At 39.4% G+C, this 19,220-nt stretch overlaps 1 protein-coding gene across 1 annotated transcript in view; it reads right to left on the bottom strand.

Moving 5' to 3' along the window:
- The window catches only part of PTN (pleiotrophin), an 80,547-nt gene that overhangs the window by 21,429 nt on the left and 39,898 nt on the right, over positions 1–19,220 (bottom strand). The window contains exons 2-4 of the mRNA XM_051784776.1: positions 3,039–3,148; positions 1,434–1,607; positions 263–424 (exon numbers count right to left, since the gene is read on the bottom strand). Of these exons, the coding sequence (XP_051640736.1) occupies positions 263–424; positions 1,434–1,607; positions 3,039–3,147 (445 nt within the window). The 5' untranslated portion in view covers position 3,148. The remainder of the gene's footprint in view (positions 1–262; positions 425–1,433; positions 1,608–3,038; positions 3,149–19,220) is intronic.

Here is a 19,220-nt window from a genome sequence, read left to right as displayed (position 1 = left end):
GCAAACTGGTAGTGATGCAGGTGGTCTAAAGTTAAAATTGGAGCTCTAATCTTCAGTTTACCTCGTGTGTGTCACACAGCCTTGACTATACAGCTCAGGAATAGTCTGTCTGACCACTGAGAGACAGGAGCAGTGCTAAACTGAGGAAGGACCATGAAAGTGCAATCTCCTGTACAACTGAGCTCCCACTGAAGCACGTGGGACATCACAAATCCAGTGATTTAAATGAACTAGCATGCAGCTTTCAGAAAATGGAATTTACCTTGAGGTTTGGGTTTGGTAAGCTTCCCACAGGGCTTTGAGATTGTGACAGTCTTCTGGCAGTCAGCATTGTGAAGGGCTCTCTTTAGGTTTCCAGTTCGAGTCTTCAGGGCTGTATTCAAGTCACATTCTCCCCAGGCCTGGAACTGGTATTTGCACTCCGCTGCAATAAGTAAATAAAGGGCAAGTTTTAAAACACAGTGGCTGAGTGGGAAAACAAAAATATTATGAGGCTAATAGGACATCACAGACAGTCAGTACATATAGACAAAAGGATGTGCAGCTGAGGAAAAGAATCCCAAGAAAAATTTAAAGATTATTTGCGGTGGTAATTGCAGTTTTCCCTCTCCCCAATGTTCTAAAGTTTAATCCTCTGGCTTTTGCATGGATATTGCATTTTTTCATATAAAAGAAAATACATTCAGCTGTGAATATGAACAATAAACAACAACAACAAAAAGAAGATACAACAACAATGGAAATATCATCTACATTCTATATTCCAATATTTGTATGATGCCAAAGATTACCAAACAAGGCTTGAACAGTTTCAGAAATGTATATGCAACTACAAACTTCTCAGGTCTGAAACTGTAGCACTGATTGTGATGGTAAGGTCACAATAATGTCAAAACCACACAAGCTGTTTACTAGAAAAAAAGTCAAGATTGCAAGGGTCATCAAATTTGAGTCTTGGACAGGCATCTTATCCACAACAGATCTGACGTGTTTCTAAACTGTTGCACATGAACCTTCTGAACTGAATGATAAAGATGATATACACTGATCTTCATTCGCTCCCTCCACTGCACACGCTGGCAGCAAGGCTCGTATCACACATCACAAGGTCACATAAAGCCTGTGATAACCATCACAGAGATTCACAGCTGTGAACTTACACTACTACCTTAAATAGGGTTGGACACCACAGGAGAGCAGATTTCAGAATGATGGAAGACTGAGTTTATAATTAGTAGGTTATATGGACTCTATGCAGAGGAGCTCTGAAGAGGCTGCCTTCTGATGCCCTACATGTTCTAGCTCTGATGAACTTCAAATACAGGACTAACCTCTTCACCAAGACATTTGCAGAACTAAACAGAAAATACAGGTTTCCTGCTCCATTCTTAAAATAAAAAACAAAGCAGATCCCTTAAGAGACTGATGCTTACCTCCAAATTGCTTCTTCCAGTTGCAGGGAATCTTACACTTCTGAGTCTTGGTGGTTTGTTTGCACTCAGCTCCAGTGCGAGTGCCCTCACGTGTCCCCAGACCACAGTCACCATTGGTGGGGACACAGACACTCCACTGCCATTCCCCACAGTCAGACTTCTTCGCCTTTTTCTCTGGATGAAGACAAGGAACCAAGCAAGAGAAGTGGTCAGTACCCAGAGCCTACAGAGATGTTCCCTAAACTTAACCAAAGAGTCAGAGCACCTGAAAGGGTAAATAAGGAAGACACAATTGCTTTAAAAGCAAAAAGTCTGACATTCTCTTCCCAGTTCTGCAGAGACAGGTCAGCCTCTTTGAGTCCAAAGCAGGGTGATCATTCGAATTCACTCCCACTACCATGTCAGAATAGGGAATCATCTAAAAACCCTCAAGGATCACTGACCAAACAGGCAGAAGAACAGAAGCTTGCTCAGAAAGGACACTCCTCTGTCTCCAGTAGCCGATGGCAGGCAAATATTCTCAGTTCCAATTGAAACACTATACACTAAACAACTAGAAATGTGTTGACATTGTGTATCAGAGGATTTGAGCACCTCTGGGAAACAGCTGTGAGATTCAATCTTTTGACTTGGTATACCATGTCACATTTTATGTCAGAATATGACCAAAACTCCAAAGGCAAAAAAACCTGTATGGAGAAGCATATTTGAAGTGCTGTTAGTAGAGGTGGGTTTATTGCTCAGGGACAAAAGTAAGGATCGTGATTTCATTTCAATCCTTTAAACCCAAGCCTTATGAGAAAAGACAGCATTGTCACTACTTAGGCCCCCCAAACATCACAAATAACTTTAAATAACCTCATATAAATTAATTTTCTCCTAAGTTTTGTACGTTTACATTCACATTTTCTCATATTTCCATATGGCCACAATGGTTAGAAAACCCTTTTTTTTTTTTTTAGCTGGAACACTGATTCTGATAGACTCACAGTTCATATTGTCTTGAGTGTAAGTAGCCTGTAAATAATAAGACCTTAAGAAAAGCACCAAAAAATATGTTCTTTAAAAAATGTCAAAACTGGGTTTGACAAATATGAATTTTCCAGCCCAGGCCTGTCTCTCCTATAATGAGGCCTGAATTCATCACTGACAGAAAGCAATTACAACTGGATATCTGGCTGGCTGTGCCAGCGAGTTAGTTCAAATCTTTGTCAGAGGATTTCCACATCACACAGCATTGGTGTAGTATTGTCATATACAACACTGAACAAGCAACATAACTGCTCTTTCATCACTCCTGTTTGGCTCTCCCTAAGTCAAGCATGAAACTATTCCCGCAGCAAATTTTAAGCTGCCTTGCAATACCCACTGTGTGATAAACCAAGGACTCCGGTCTCTGGGGTTGTCAAGTTGCCAGTTTGCGTGGAAACCACTTTCTGATTTCCTGTTTAACACAGAACAACATGTCACAGCCACAAATCCCTACCCTGGATGTCAAAACGTTAACAAGTTACCTGAATCTCATAACAAAACCAGAAGCATTTGACATTCTCCCACACATGCAATCTGTCTTGGGGATTAACTCTGAATTACACTGGACCTTACCCGGCTTCTCTTTTTTGCCGGCCTCGGTGGTACTCACAGCTGCCAGAATGAAAACAAGTGCCAGGAGGGCAGCTGTGAACATCCGACGTTGCTGTTGTTGCTGTTGCATTCTGAAGATCAATGACAGAGAGGAAACAAAAAGGTTGGTTAGACTGTAAAAAGTGGGACTCCATCGAAAGCAGGTCAAACATAATTAGCTATTGGCAGAAAGGGCAATTATCTTCATTCCAGAGAGAATATGGAGATTTTTAACTATTTTCCAGCCTGTATACCAAATCCCCAATATACATCACTGATCTCATTGGAGGAATTTTGCCAAGGAAGTTCTGTAACTATTGCTCATCTTCTAGAAACCTGTCAGAGAATCAAGGATCCTGACAGGCCTGGAACTTCCCTCTTCTTTTCTGACCTCTGGCTGTGTAAACCTAAGCAAAATACAGACTTCATGTTTCAGCTTACCAATTCATATAAAGTAGATAATTCTATACTGTCCATCTTACAAGGGTTCAAGTTCTTATTAGGCTTAATAAGAAAAGAGCTTCTTTCAAGAAAACCTATAGAGGTAATACGTGATGCTTTATCTTAATTGTCATTGGTGTGTTGCTACCTACTTCTTCCTTCCCCTGCAATTAGTGTCTCTTCCTAATACAAATTAAGCTAATTGCTTGAAATGCAAAATACACACAGAGATAAGACTTGCATACACTGCTAGAGGCTATCCATAGTATGCTAATGAACCCAAAATCTGGATTTGGGAAGCAAACATTCATATATAAAAAAGAACTAAAAACATTTGCTTGGTGGTGAAGCATCAATCACTAGCCAGTCACCAAAAGTCATTCAGAGCTTTCCCTTTCACTTTGCTATAACTTGCATTGTCTCATTTTGGCAATGTTTATAGAAAAGCAGGGCCTTAACAAATACATATGTTAAAAATAAGCAACCTCCCCATTTCCTAGAGACACATTTCTATTAAGCAGCCAGATACCAGGATGGTTGACTGGAGATTGTTCAGATGAAAGGAAGGTTTTTTGTAGCAGGCGGCCCTTGTACAACAAGGAATGAATGATGCTCCTCGTGCGATGGTGAGACAAAGAGAGAGTTTATTCAAAATTCCCACTCTTAAATCCCTGTGTACCATGTGACTTCTTCAGCCAATAGAGTTATATGTGACTGCGCATGTCCCCTCGGGCCCATCGCCCTGGCACATCCCCTGTGCATCCAGACACGCCTCCTACAGTTTTTCTGCCTTTTTTTTTTTTTTTTCAAACCAATACCTATAACATTCATGTTACACCAGTCCTCCAAGGAAGTGTCAATAGTGCTAGCCACTCAGATGGCCTTAAAAACTCAACTAGACTCATATTTACGAAAAATTTAATGGCAACCTGATCTCATTTGCTGAGCACAGCAACCTCAGGGGAGAAATACTTCTCGACATGAACAAAGAACAAAATGTATTTGAAATTTAATTTGGCACTCCTCAGTATTCTCTGCTGGCAACCTCTAGCTCAAATGCAACATAATTGTAATTGACATGGAAACCAGCAGAGGAATCCCAAACACAGACTTTTAAGTATCTAGCTTTTATATCATGCTAGAAGTCAGATGACACAACTTAAGAGTTTTGTTGAAATAAAGTTCCTGTGAAGACTGCAAGAGACCTGGCATTCAAATGTCTGAAAGAGCTGTCATTAGCACCAGTTTGGTTTTCTTCAACAGAAAGTACAATTTCCCATCAGGAAGAAAGGACCCCCATTGTTTCCAGTGAACTCAAACAGAGCCTGGAGCTAGAGCACAAGTCGTGTGTGAGCTTGGGCTTGTTTTTCCCTTTATTCTGCTACATGTTACCACTCAGAGCCTCTCATATTTCATAGAAAATTAATTATTAAATAAATAAGTAAATAAAAAGAAATAACCAGTTAAAAAATAAATATGCAACCTGCCTTTTAGTTAGACTTACTTCAAACTGGTTTTCCTTAATCAAACAATCACCACTCCTATGAGGAAAGGCTAAGACAATTGGTTTTGTTCAGCCTGGAAAAGAAAAGGCTTAGAGGTGGCTTAATTGAAGCCTTTCAGTACCTGAAAGGAGTCCACAAGAAAGATGGAGAGACTTTCTACAAGAGCATGTAGTGAAAGGACAACGAGGAATGGATTCAAGCTGAGAGTAGGTTTAGATTAGTTTTAATCACCATAATATAAGAAAGATATTAAGCTATTAGAGACCATCCAAAGAAGGGCAACAAAGATGGTGAAGGGCCTTAAGGGGAAGCCGTATGAGGAGGGGCTGAGGTCATTTGGTCTGTTCAGCCTGGAGGAGACTGAAGGGAGACTTCATTGCTGTTACAACATCTAGTGAGGGGAAGAGGAGGGGTGGGCACTGATCTCTTCTCTATGGTGACCAGTAACAGGACTGAAGGGAATGGCCCAAAGTTGTATCAGGGGAGGTTTAGGTTGGTTATTAGAAAAAGGTTCTTTCCCCAGAGGGTGGCTGCACACTGGAACATGCTCCTCAGGGAAGTGATCACACAGCACCAAGCCTGACAGAGTTCAAGAAGTGTTTGGACAATACTCTCAGGCACATGGTGTGATTCTTGGGGATGGTCCTGTGCAGGGCTAAGGGTTAGAGTCAGTGATCTTTGTGGGTCCCTTCCAACTCAGCATATTCTGTGATTCTGTAGATATTAGGAAAAATTTCTTTACCGTGAGAGTCGTGAGGCACTGGAACAGGTTGCCCAGAGAAGTTATGGAAGCCCCATCCTTGGAAGGGAGGGCCCATACTTCAAGGCCAGGCTGGATGGAGCTCTGAACAAACCGGTCTAGCAAAAGGTGTCCCTGCCCACAGCAGGGGTTTGGAACTAGATGATCTTTAAGGTCCCTTCCAACCCAAAGAATTCTGTGATTCTGTGATTCAAACAGACTTTCCGTACTATTGAAACATCAAACTCCCCACTCAGCCCCTGCAAGAGATGGCCACATTGGGTTTGGGGCTCCCCCCTACACCCCTTCTGCCCACCCCAGGGACCTAGGATGTGGTCACATCAGGAATCATGGATAACTGTTACTAGGGAAGCTGCCTTATATTAAGTTGATAGGGACTCAAATTCAAACCTGCCTGACACTATTTTCTGCAAAACAGGCACGGAGAACAGTTGGGTTTGGGAGTCTGAAACATTTCAGAAGCCCTACAAACAAAACTCAACAGAGCCTTAATATAGTATGTTTCCTAAAATTCAAGCTTTCCTTCAGCCAAAATACTTACCAAGTTGTCTAAGGCAAATGTTAAACCTGCAGACACAGCTATAGATATTTTGACTCTCTGCAGAGAGACAGGCTGTTTCCTGAAGTGCCTTTGCTACTAGCTAACAACAAGTGAAAAGCCATGTTGTACAAATGGAGACCTTGCCTCATACCACATCAACATCTCAAATATGATGTAACCAGTATGACTACAGAAGATCATGTAACTGCTTTGCACATGATAGATAACAAGGGCTGCTGCTCTCACAAAATTAGAAACAACCAATATGTAGTATCCATGAAATAGTAGATATTTTTTCAGAAGTCCAGAAAATTCCTCTTATCAGAAATTATTTGAGTTCAATCTTCAGTTTTCCTTTCAAATATTTCAGTTGACAGTTAAAAAGATGAATGAAGACAAAAAATTGTTGGATTGGTCTTGTTTGTGCAAACAATAGATTCTACTGAAAATAACTTTACCTTTTTTGGTTTACTTTTTCAAAGTTTTTCCTTTTTATTAGATTCTTTGATAATATTTCCAGTTCAACCTTTGATTTAAAGAGCTGCCAAAACCGCTATTAACAATGAAATGATAAGCTTTTCACAATATGCAAAATGGACTCCTCCTCCATATTTTCATTTTTGTAATAAGCCTTCTAGCTACACCAATGGTAACAAGTAAATCTTGTCATGAAGGGAAAGCATGTCTAAAATCCTTTATGACAACCCCCTAAAGAGAGCAAGACAACAGCATTTAAACAAATGGCAGTGGTATTTACAACCACAGAAAGACAATGACAAAAGTGAGAGAAAGTAAAGACATTTGGAGTGGGGGGAGCTCCAGGAAACTTCAGAAGAGAGAAAAGGTAGAGAGAGAGAAGACAGTTTAGAACAGTTTAAATTGGAAGCTGGAACAAGATCAGAAAAACAGAGTGAGTAATCACATAGAGAGAACCAAAACAGGAAAGAGAGAGGAGACAAGTAGTTAATTATAGGGAAACATTAAAACAGAGAGTGTTAAGAAAACATGAAGAGTGTAACAAAGTCAGAAGTATAGCCCAGCTGAGATACACCAAGTGACTTCTTGCAGCAAAATTAAGGCACAGGAATTACTTCAGTCTTACAGTTGATTTCAGAGTCAATCTCTGTTTGGGGGTAAGAAGTGAAAGGAAAATTAAAAAATGTCAGGCAATCAGAGAATTAATGAGTTCATCAACCATCCACCCATGGGTTCAACTGCATGTTGAGCACCAGAGAGTCAGGCAGAAGTCACCCTATGGCTGCAATTTAAGTGATCTGAGCAGAGCTTGAGCCTCCCACTTCAAAGCCCATACTACCTCCAACCTCATTTTATAATCACACTCATCTCTCCTGAACCTGATTCATTAAATCATTCATTTGCTGTGATGAGCACCATCCACATGACTAAGCGGAACACCTTTAGAAACATCTGAGATTAGCTCAGTTGGTTAAAGCATGGTACTAAGGTTGTGTTGTGGATTCAATTCCTGTATGGGCCATTCATTTAAGAGTTGGACTGAATCATCCTTGTGGGTCCCTTCTGACTCAGAATATTCTGTGAAATACCTTTCCTATGGACTGCAGCACACAAATCCTGGCTCTACCAGAGACCCAAACCAGTATCTGCATAGTGTAGCACAGTGGCATGCAATCACTTCCATGTGGGTCCAGAAATGCTACTGACACTCTCATGCAGTGTTAGCTTTGTCTATCAGCCCAAGAGAAAGTTTAGTCCATCTAGCCCCAGGCCCTGAAAATGCAGACTAAAGTTGGCAGCCCAAGGTATCCCAAGTTTTTCATGCTGTGCTCCTTAGACCTCTGGATGTCTGTTAGTGCAAGTCAAGCTTGCCAGAGTGACTCTACCTGCACTCATGCAATTAACTCGTACCCAAGGTACACCATTTCTCACATCTGAACAAGTCTTTCCTGAACATTTCAGAACAAACCAGACATTTTCAGATGAAGCTCTGTCAGCATTATTTTTTCTAGCCTGACTGAAGCTAGCATACGCGGCACATCCCAGGATCACATATGCCTTTTGCAGGTGGCTTTTTTTGCTGCTAATAACTTACATGCACTTCCCTTCATCTGTTCTTTCCAAAGCACCTGGCAAGGTCCCAGATTACAGAAGAGAGTTTTTTATTATTAGTCCATATGAGAGTAATCTACTCCTCTGAAAAATCAGGTTTTCTCATGTGGCTTAACCTGTTCATATCCTTCAGCTCTTCCAGCATAAAATGCCAAATGCCAGTTGTGTTGATAATGCTGTTATGCTACACGTAGTGCAATACTGTAGGTATTGCCACTGCTAATGATGGCCACAGGCTTTGTAGTGAGTTTGCAAGGGCTCTGGACTGAGGCTTGTAGAGGTTTGCCCTGTCTGAGTGTTCCTTGGCCTGTCCACAGCTTTGTCACATTTGCTTCAGCTGAAATAGCTTTTTTTTTTATCTAATTGACCAACTAGCTATGGCTAACCTGATTTAGTTTTCTTTGTCATTGTGTGGAGCCACACAGGTTTTATGACTCTTATAATAATATACTATAAAAAACACAGGGCTGTTATCTTAGCAAAGGCTTTTAGAAGTGGAGAACAGAATGCAATGTAGAGGAGTACAGATATGCGAGATGTGAGATGAGGCACTGGCTTGACAATGGAGAACACACCCTCTATAAACAACTGACCCAAGGTCAGATAAAGAAATACAGACCTGAAGTAAGAAAAAGAACACAGAAATACCTAAAAGGTACCATATCTAGTAAGTTTGGGTATAACATGAACTGCAGACCAGTGAAGAAAGAGAAAGGCATCAAAGCATGCTAGCATACATTAAAAAAAGCAACCCCAAGTTGATCTTAGAGTGAGGAAAAAGAAACCAACAACAGGAACATGCTCCTGGCCGAGGACCCCAGATAATGAGAGATCACCATAACAATCCCCATTACCAACACCACAATGAAACCACCAACCTTAGGGCCAACAGGAGCTGGGGAAGGGTCAGCATAACATTAGGAAAAGTAGTTGAATCTAAGTGTATGCATAACAATTGTAACTTTGGTGGTGGTGGCACTGTTGTTAACATTATTATAACATCTGCATAGGCAGATCTTTTTCTGTAATAATTACAACTGCACTAATAATGATTCTTGGATTAGACCATTAAGATTTCAATTACACTAACAGTAAATCTTTGACTTAATATGAATATATATAAAAGATGTGGTTCCTCTTTTCCAGTAAACAATATTTTGAGCATAATTATGACTCCCAGCTTCCTCTTTTATCACACTTATTTTCATCTCATGCCCAAAATAACAATGCCTCCCAAACACAGGCTTAAGAAGTTCCTACAACCCATTATTTCTGTTCACAACACTGCTCATTTTAAGTCCTCTTTAAACACCTTGTCCATGTTAGAACTAACTTTTGCATTAATTCTTCTTTTTTCCTGCTTGAATGAATAATTTCTCAAGTCCCACAACAAATAAATCACAGTTTGATTAGTCCCAGATTAGTCACATCTACAAAATCAGTTTTTAAATGAGCTAGGCTGGGACATCAGTCTCATTCCAGTAAACACATGCTGTGTTTAATGAAACTTAATATTTAACTCCACTTAAATTATTCTCTTATTCAAAATATGTTCTACTTTGCAGTCCATCGAGGGCAGATGAACATGTCTGTCGTTACCTGGATCTGTTTCTTTCCCCCCTTCTTAAATATAAATATTATATTTGCTATGCTCCAGTTGTACAGCAGCAGGAAATAAAATTTGTTGCATGCTTTAACGGTCCTAATGAATCTGAAATGTCAAATGCCATTTTTACAGTACGACGAGGTGGAAACCCACAGTTTTCTCTGCTAAAGAGAAATTAAGAGCATTTGGCTCTTTAAGAGTTTCAATTCAGTAACAGCTGCAGAAAATTCTGCTTCTCCAGATCTCTCTCATTCACCACCTGGTGCATGCCCCTACATCCTGACCCTATGTCCTCCCATATAGGAAACTGAGGCAAATGCTCACACACTTCTGGACCCAGACCTTTATGAACCATAATCTTCCAACTGTAATGTGTTCCCTTCTCCCTTGCACACATACACATTTTTTTTGTTGTCTTTATTCACAGTACTAGAAAAATAAAATTAAAAACCTATACTTGCTTTTCATTTCCTTTGTAAGATTTAAGTCAGCTTACTTTTTAGTGAGTCTCAGCAATCTTCCACTTCTGAACTTCCAAGATACTTCTTTACTTCAGTACCATTTTTTAAAAATTTTACAAGCTCCTGATAGCACTTTGGTGGGTTGGTCCCCAGTTAGATTTGGAATTACTCTCTACAGTTTTTTTCCCACTCTTTTTTTTTTTTTAGGAAACAAATTTTGATTTTTTTTCCTACTTTGATAGAAATAAATTTGAGTCAGTCCTTTATTAAAACTCTTACACTGGTCCGACATACATCACCAGTTCACTTAATTTCACAAAAATCAACTTTTAAAATTTAAAATCTTAATTAGAGTTACGTTCATGCTCCTATACAGCATAAAGCAAATCAGCTTGATAAAGTTGATACAAGCAGTTATTTTTAAGCACGAGCTTTAAGAATGAGCTCTAAGGTCATAGTGAATTAAATTCTAAAATAGCTCAAATTTTTATAGTCCTGTGGCAGGTAGTGAAGAAATCGCATCCACAAATAATTAGCCGCTATTACCATTAGCACCATTTACCTTCTAATTTAAGTTTTGAAAGATAAACCCTTCTGTAATGAAAAATCTCCCCCTATTTTCCCCATGCAAAATAACACAAGGAATTCTAACTAAAATCACATCCAACTTTGGGATGACACAAAACTAGTAGGTGTTTTTCCATACTTCTTCAAGATAGTTTTGAGTCATATGAATCCTATCTTATGTGTCATAGAATCATAGAGTATGTTGAGTTGGGAAGGACCCATCAAGATCATCGAGTCCAACTCCTGGCCCTGTGCAGGACACCCCAAGAATCACACCACGTACCAGAGAGCATTGTCCCCAGGCTTCTTGAATTTAGACAGGCTTGGTGCTGTGACCCCTTCTCTGGGTTCCAGTGCCCAACCTCCCTTTGAGTGAAAATCTTCTTCCTGATATCAACCCTAAACCTCCCCTGACTCAGCTTCATGCTGTTTCCTTGAGTCCTGTCACTGGTCATGACAGTGAAGAGCTCAGTGCCTTCCCCTCCACTTTCCCTCGTGAGGGTGTTGAAAACTCCAATGAGGTCTCTCCTCACTCTCCTTTTCTCCGGGCTGAATAAACTAAGTGTATCAATAGCTTTTATCTATCTATTTATTTATTTATTTATTTAGTGTGCATCATTCATTTCCATTAGAGCTTTGTTTCTTCTACTGTAGTTTCTATCTTTTCTAAACCTTTTCTGGACCTTCAGGTTCTGTCAACCAGTCATGATTAACATTATAGAGTGTATATCCATTTGCAAGTACTACACCTCTTTCCAGCTTCTCCAGTAAATTTCCTGGGCCATTTGTACTCAATATTTCTCTCTGTTCTCACCCAAATGTTTTCCAGGTTCCAGTTTTTCACTAAATACAGTCCACTCTGGCTACTGTAGTTTTCAATTTAATTTTGTTTTTTCTCTTGACTAATCTGCCATCGTAATGTTGTTTCTTTAGCTGATGAAAAAATCTTTATTCACCTTACTTTTCCTTTCTGAGTACTAAAAGTAGACATAGACATCACATACATTTCTCTGTATGCTTCCTTAGGGGTAAAGATCCCCAAACTCTCCTCGGAGCACGAAACCTTGAGCCAAGTTGCTGGTCTTCCTCATTTTGTTGCACCTTCATGGACCAAAGAAATGCTGAGTTCATTTCAAACCGTTACTATAGCCTTAGTGGTCTAAGCCTAAGAGTGAGCCAAGATTTAAGGAAAGCAAGCCAAGATTTAAGGAAAGAATGAACCTTTAATAATAATAACTGACTGTTCAACCAACAATACTCTCTCTGGCTCAAAACCCATGTCTTAATTTCATTTCTAACAATGGTGATCTTTCAGAATGTTTTTGTTAAAGAAAACCTACTAGAATAATAATGAAACACCAAGTTTTCATCTTTGGACAAATTAAGTAATGAAATTATATCTTACACTTGGGAGGGAGGGTGGGGGTAGGAAAGGGTGAGCGGGTTGTTCAGCGTATCAAAATGCTCATGCATAATAATTCAGAGACCTGTAGCTACTGCAATCCTGCCCAAAGCAAAACCCGTGTGCTCGTTTCCCATACTCCTTCGACTTTACTGTGAGAGCTTGATATCCTCTTGTCACATAGTAATGAAATTTTGGGAGCTCCATCAGTAACACCAAAGAGCGGATGTCAGTAGTCTGAGCCTGTGAGCTAACAGGACAGTTCAAAGCCACGTAGGAAGCCCTAAACCCTACCGAAAATAAGCTCCCAGCATTTCAGCCCAGGAGCATGTTTTGGTAGTGGAGCCAGCATCCCAGCATCAACCTTCAGGTCCCCATTTCAAAATGCACAACCCAGTGCAGCTGGCAGGTTCTCTGGCAAAATGATGAACAATCAGAGAGTTTCAACCAGCAGGCATTTCTCCTCTTTTCTTTTTTTCCTTCCTCTACTTTGCTTCCATTTGAGGGTAGAGACAGGGGTCACCCCATATGGAAGCAGCTCCAGCAATGCTCTCCCTCCATGCAGGAGAGGAGAAGCTGGCAAGCAGCAGCTGGTAGGGAAGAGACAATTGTTTCCAGGTGAGCCAGTGCTGAAAGGAGTTGGGTAAACAGCAATTTATTCACCAGTACAGTGCAAATTTAAAAAACACAAAATTGAGTATAACTATCTGTTTGTTGCTAGGAATCAGCCAGGGGGAAGTGAGAAAACTCTAGAAAGCTGAAATTATATTTGACAAACTTTCTTTATCTTTTAAACTAGCATTTATACTCAGCTACAGCATGGGGTACCCATAATAAAAAGCCAGAATTAAACAGTTAGCTAAAAGGGGAAAAAAATTACAGCATGACCCTTTTGATAAGCCCAAGTCAAACACTTCACTTCAAAAATTGCAGTGTGCAGCTTGGGGATGATATTTTTAAATATGTAATCAACTCCATATTCTCTTTTCAATATGGACATTATTAAGGACCAGAAAAATGAGCATTGAGGCCAGTGAGCTATGCCAATGCCATAAAAATAAGCAGGTAACCAAGAGTTGCATGCAAACAAAAAATAAAACAAAAAAAATTCCCAAACAAACAACAGCAACAACAAAACAAATAAACAAAAAACACAAACCCGAAACTAATAACCTATTCACATGTCCCATCTAGCTTTGTTTAAGTAGATAAGCTAAAGTAATTAGTTAAGTTGTGGATAACAGTTCCCCTAGCCTTTCATATTTGCTTAGTTGATTGCATATTTGTCTCTCACATCAGGCTAAGGCAAACACCCATACTGTGGATATTTTATATTTCTAGCTTCCCAGGCATAAATTAATAGTTCAAGTTGATAAAAGATACCACAAGGTATATAAATTTTGCCAATAAATTTTGAGCATAATTTAGACTGATTCAAGACTCAAGAAAATGGACAGTACAAACAAATACAGATGGAATATTTCTTTCATTTTTCCAAACTTTTTTAACAAAATAAAAATGTTTCATAGGAGAACATGAATTTCAACAGGATGGCAAGTTTTTGAAAGACTTTTATGAATAAAAATAATTTGATTTGGGTTTTTATAAGCTCACAACTGCACAACTGCATTCCCTCCCATTGAAAATATAATTTTACATGATCTATACAAAGGATATTAATGCTTCTCATAGGCAGTCTCTACAGATACATCTGCAACATAACATCAGAACTAGGAATCTGAACCTCTGTTTGAACTTCTCATTAGCCAGCTCTATCTCTCAGAGAGCACCAAGAACTGTGTAATTCCTTCATTGTAAATTTAAGCAAAATTTTGTCAAACCAGGGCACTATAAGCCCTTATCTGATCACAGAAGAATGAACAAGTCATAAAAGGTGTCAATTTTGGGTCAAACTTTAGCATTCACGCAGTAGAGTTGTAAACAAGAATATAAAATGGTAACAGATAGTTTCTTCCTCATAGGAAAAGTGTAGTAAGTGGAAACATAGTGCTAAACAAACACAACAGGCGATATGGATGGTTAAAAGGCCAAGAATTAAAAATCTAATGGAGACGGCCAGAACCTTCCAAGGGGATTAAAAATGTTATGCTTCTCTCTTTCCAGACTTCCAACATGAGATTTTTAAAAAGTTATTTTATTTTCAGAAAGGCTAGAGAACACAGCTAATATTTCTAAACCATCACAATTGGGGGGAAAAAACAAAAACAAAACACCCAAACAAAAGAAAACAGCAACAAAAAAACCGCATTCAGTGTAATAAACTGATGTTAAGAAATTAGCCATGTCAATAAAGGCATGAAAAAACATGTTGTTCTTTCAATAAAAGTATTATATTTATTTAATGTAAAAGGAATGGTTGCTATTTTCTCTACTGGTCCCCAGTCATTACAGAGATTACTTTCTTAGCCTCGGCCTTCAAAATTTCTCTTAGAAACAAGATCATTGAAAAGAACATCACTGTTGAAATGAGTTTTCTTCCTTCCTCAAGCTCTTATTTTGTTCTCATCCACAATGAACACATTTTCTTCCTCTCTTTTGCTCATGCTGCGTCTGAGCAAGTCTGGGTTCCTGAGTAATAACTAATGCTGACTTCTGCAACTACCTCTTCTATTAAACTTCCCCTCCCACTGCTCCAGCTGAGAGGCTGAAGAAAACAAAGCAAAAAAACCAAACCAAACCAACTCATATTTCAGTCCATTCTGTTGTATTTCAAGATCCTAACTGAAAAAGACATTTTAAGCAACTTGTTACTGCAATTTTTTTTCCCCTCCCTGCTCTTCCCACAACAATCACAGCTGCTGCCTCACTATCAATGAAGTCACAGTGGTTTTCTTAGACTCTCATTTTTCCAGGACTAAAGGTGAGATTAAACACTCCTGGATCTTATCACCAGGAAGACCACAGGAGACTTACCTCTCTTTTCTCCAAATGTTTTCGTTTCAGTGACAGCAAGGCCAAACTTCTGACTAAACTCTCCCGTGCATCATCTACATCATTATTTCTCTCTTGGAGAAACCTTGTGTTGTGGTCACAATTTCTCCAGCCACTGGTAAATCTTTCAACTCTGCTCCTCCAATGTGCTGAAAGATGTGATTACTTGATAATGGCAGAGGGACAAAGCATGCTTATCTAGGGGGTAAACGGCTATTACTTACTGTTTCTGCCTCCTTTCCTACCCCCAAACTAGCTAGTATCTTTGCTTTGCCTAGTGATCATCTGGTTGCCTCAGATTGTTAAAACAATGAATTTTTTCATGGTTTTTCAAAGCCTCTGACAAGTGACCAGATCCCCACTACATGGCTACTGTGACACTACAGGACCAGAAAAGGGCAAATAAATACTGTCACAGAGAGCCTTCTGGCATAAGGAATGTTGCTGACACCTACTTGGCTAGCTAATGTGTTTTCATCTACCAGAAATTAGTCTGAGTACCTTCTGAAAAATGTTAAGAGTAGGGTGTGACACATTCCCATCCACTTGTGAAACACAGGACTGAAAAGAATCTCTAATTGTCTCTGTCTCTCTAAGAAAGAGTTTTCTTCACTAGTATAAATGCATTTATTGAAACAGAACAAATTTATGAAGCCCCATTTTCTTGACCATTGCAGTTGTAACAATGTCCTAAGGGTGTCACAGTCAGGGGAAAAAAAAATGGAGCGACCAAGGAATACAACTATTTTTGTAACTAGGTCCAGGGCTGAAGATTATTACTACTATTATGAGGGCAAAAACTGCAGATATACACTGTGCAGATATACACTGATGTCACCACAGGCCCAGTGGTCACACCATTATCATGAATTAATCATGGTTTGAGAGCTGTTTAAGCTGTGACATGATTTTCATTATGAACAGCTGTACTGTACAAGCCAAACAGATGCCTCCACTGTATTTTCATTTTCTCCCTCTGCCCCAACGAAGACATTTTCAGCTCAATGGCACTAGGCAAATCACAGTATGTGTCAATATCCCCACTTCTCCATCTATGAAATAGGGATAATAGCACTTGCCTTTTTCAAAAGAACACTGAGAAACCCATAATAAAAGTGATTATGTGAAGAGGGGAAAATTGTATTATCCAGCATCAGCTGCAGCTTGCTCTGTATTCCTGAATCTCATGCCTCCATGGTTCCAGGTTTTGAGCAGGGTAGCCAGACTCTCCCCAGCAGAGGAGAGCAGCAACACTGGGCAGCTCCCAGTGGCTCAGTGTGTTGTTGAGGGAAAGCTGCAAGACTCAGCAGAACTCCCTTATCTTTGATAAATACCTTTCATTCAAAGTAAACAAAGTTTGTCAAATATTTGAGTTTTGATTTGCCTGAGCTGACTGTGAGGTTTGAGAATTTTTTTTTATTTTTTTTTACCTCCAGTCACACTCTGGGAAATACTCCATACTCATAAAATAAAAACCCATTTTATTTCTTTTACTTATTATGACTCTGTTCATTTTGCTGTCTGTTCCTTCAGATGACACAGTCAGAAACCTATCTAAGCTGAAAGCACATAGCCTCTCACCTCTGCCCTCTAGTCATCTTTTCAAGGGACTGCATTTTTTTTTTCCCAGAGAAATTGTTACTTTGCTTCAAGTGACAAATGCCAGGGCATTGGGACAACTGTGCAAAAATGAATGAGGAAAAAATTAATTAAGATGAAACAAAGGCTGAGTGAAATTAAAGCTGTGTTTTGGCCTTGTTGTAACACAGGGATAGAATGTGTTTTTAAATCATTCTCCTTCAAAAACAGTTAGCGAGCAGAGGGTAGCAGTTGTGTAAGATGTTAGCTCATCTTTGCCAGTCAGGATGCAAATGGTATCCCCAAGGCACATAAGTCCTCCAGTATGACGCCAGTCAGCAAATAAAGTCAAAAGCCCAGACCTCATATTCTGAAACTGAAATTCATAGAAACATAGAATGATTTAATTTGGAAAACACCCTTAAAATCATCAAGTTCAACCATTCACCTAGACTGCCAAAACCACCACTAATCCTTTAAACACCTCCAGGGATGGGGACTCAACCTTTTCCTTGGTCAGCCTGTTCCGATGTTTGACAGCCCTTTCAGTGAAGAAATTTTTCCTGATATGCAACCTAAACCTTCCCTGGTACAACTCGAGGCCATTTCCACTTATCCTATCACCTGTTATTTGGGAAAAGAAACCTTCCCCCACCTCACTACAACCTCCTTTCAGATACTCCACAGCCCTTCCCACTTAGCTAGAACTTTAAGAACTGCCTCTTTTATTCCAGTGCAACTTAACAAGCACTTAGGATGGACCCTGCCTTAAATTCACAAAAGAACATTAACCATGGCATTTAATAGTAACAAAAAATGAGTTGGGATGCACTGCCACTTCATTTTCAGGTACTAACTAGAGACTGGCCAATGTTCACCATAACCATACTAGTGCCAGTAAGGAGCAACTCCTTTCAACAGCTGCAGTGAAGCACCTTTAGGCACTGGCAGTGAACAGCTGTCTTCTGTGTCAGCACCACAAGGTAGTGCCTCCACCCACAGGAGATTCCCTCAGAAACAAGCAAGTCAGTGCAAGACAAGAAAGTAAAATCACCTTCCCTTGGCAGAACAGAAACTGAGGTTTAGAGACATGAATAAACTTGCTTGTAATTATCAAAAAAAAAAAAAAATTGTGTGATGGAGAGGACTTTTTTCAGAGAAAATAGTCTTTCACCTTAACCAGAAAAACATCCTAGATAGAAAATTCCACTTTTAAATATGGCCAGGAAGACAGAGTTGCCTCTGTCCAGTCCCCTACTTTATTGGAATAAGTTTCATATTTCTACCCAAGGTAAAAACCATTAAAAGGTATCATAGATGTATCACATGAGGTAGATGGAAGAGGATGAAGCTGTACAGCATGCAATACATCTGAGGTGAGACTTCAGTGCAGCCTTTTTGGCTCTTAGACCATTGAGCTTTTTTGCTATATTCTATAAGACCTCTCCATTTTGGAAGGCAATACAGAACTGCATACTTGCAGGAAAATTTTGGTAGCTACAGAATAAATCTGCATGCTGCTGTAGTACCATTCAAAGGACACTGTGCTGCAACTACCTTCCAGCCATGTAACACGTCAAAATATATTCAATTTTCTTAAAGTCTGTTTTCACCTACCCAGGCAGGGTGGGAATGTGTTTTCATGGCTGATTAGTCTTCTCTGTCATCATCTTCATCTGGTGGAAGGTTGTAGAAAAAAATTAGGGAACTCCATTCAAATTAAAATTTCTTCTCATCTGACATCCCTGCTGTAAACTGATGGTCACAAAGTTCTCTCAAGACTACTAAAACAACCCTTTTTAAACAAACAACAAAAAAAAAAAAAAAACCAAAAAAAAAAAAAAAAGTCCCTTCTCCAAACTGACAGGTAGAATTCACTGAACCACTGGAAGGTGAGAAGCTATGTCCTTCCAAAACCAGACACATACTCAATTCTATCTATGTTTCTGAAACTAAGAATAATTTCTAGCATTAGGAGAACATACAAAACCACCACAAAGGGAAAAAATGAAGAACTTATTTGTACTATTAAATATTTAACAGATTCTTTGGATGGGAAGATCATATACAACAATAATCAGAGAACTGAAATTTCGTTGAGTAACACTAATGTAAAAATTCAATGCAAAGATGAAACTCTTCCTAAAATGTGGGCAGGCAAAAACACATTTCACACTGTTCCCATAGTCATCATTTTGCATCTGCCAGAGATCTCTGTATTCACCATGCAAGTAGTAGCCAGAAAATCTCAGGGAGACAACTG

Source organism: Manacus candei, unplaced genomic scaffold, assembly GCF_025592945.1.
Source record: "Manacus candei isolate 608988 ecotype Guabito, Panama unplaced genomic scaffold, ASM2559294v1 h1tg000018l, whole genome shotgun sequence".
Lineage (NCBI taxonomy): Eukaryota > Metazoa > Chordata > Aves > Passeriformes > Pipridae > Manacus > Manacus candei.
Note: the sequence above shows the minus strand (reverse complement) of the source record. Positions and strands in the feature narration are given on the sequence as shown.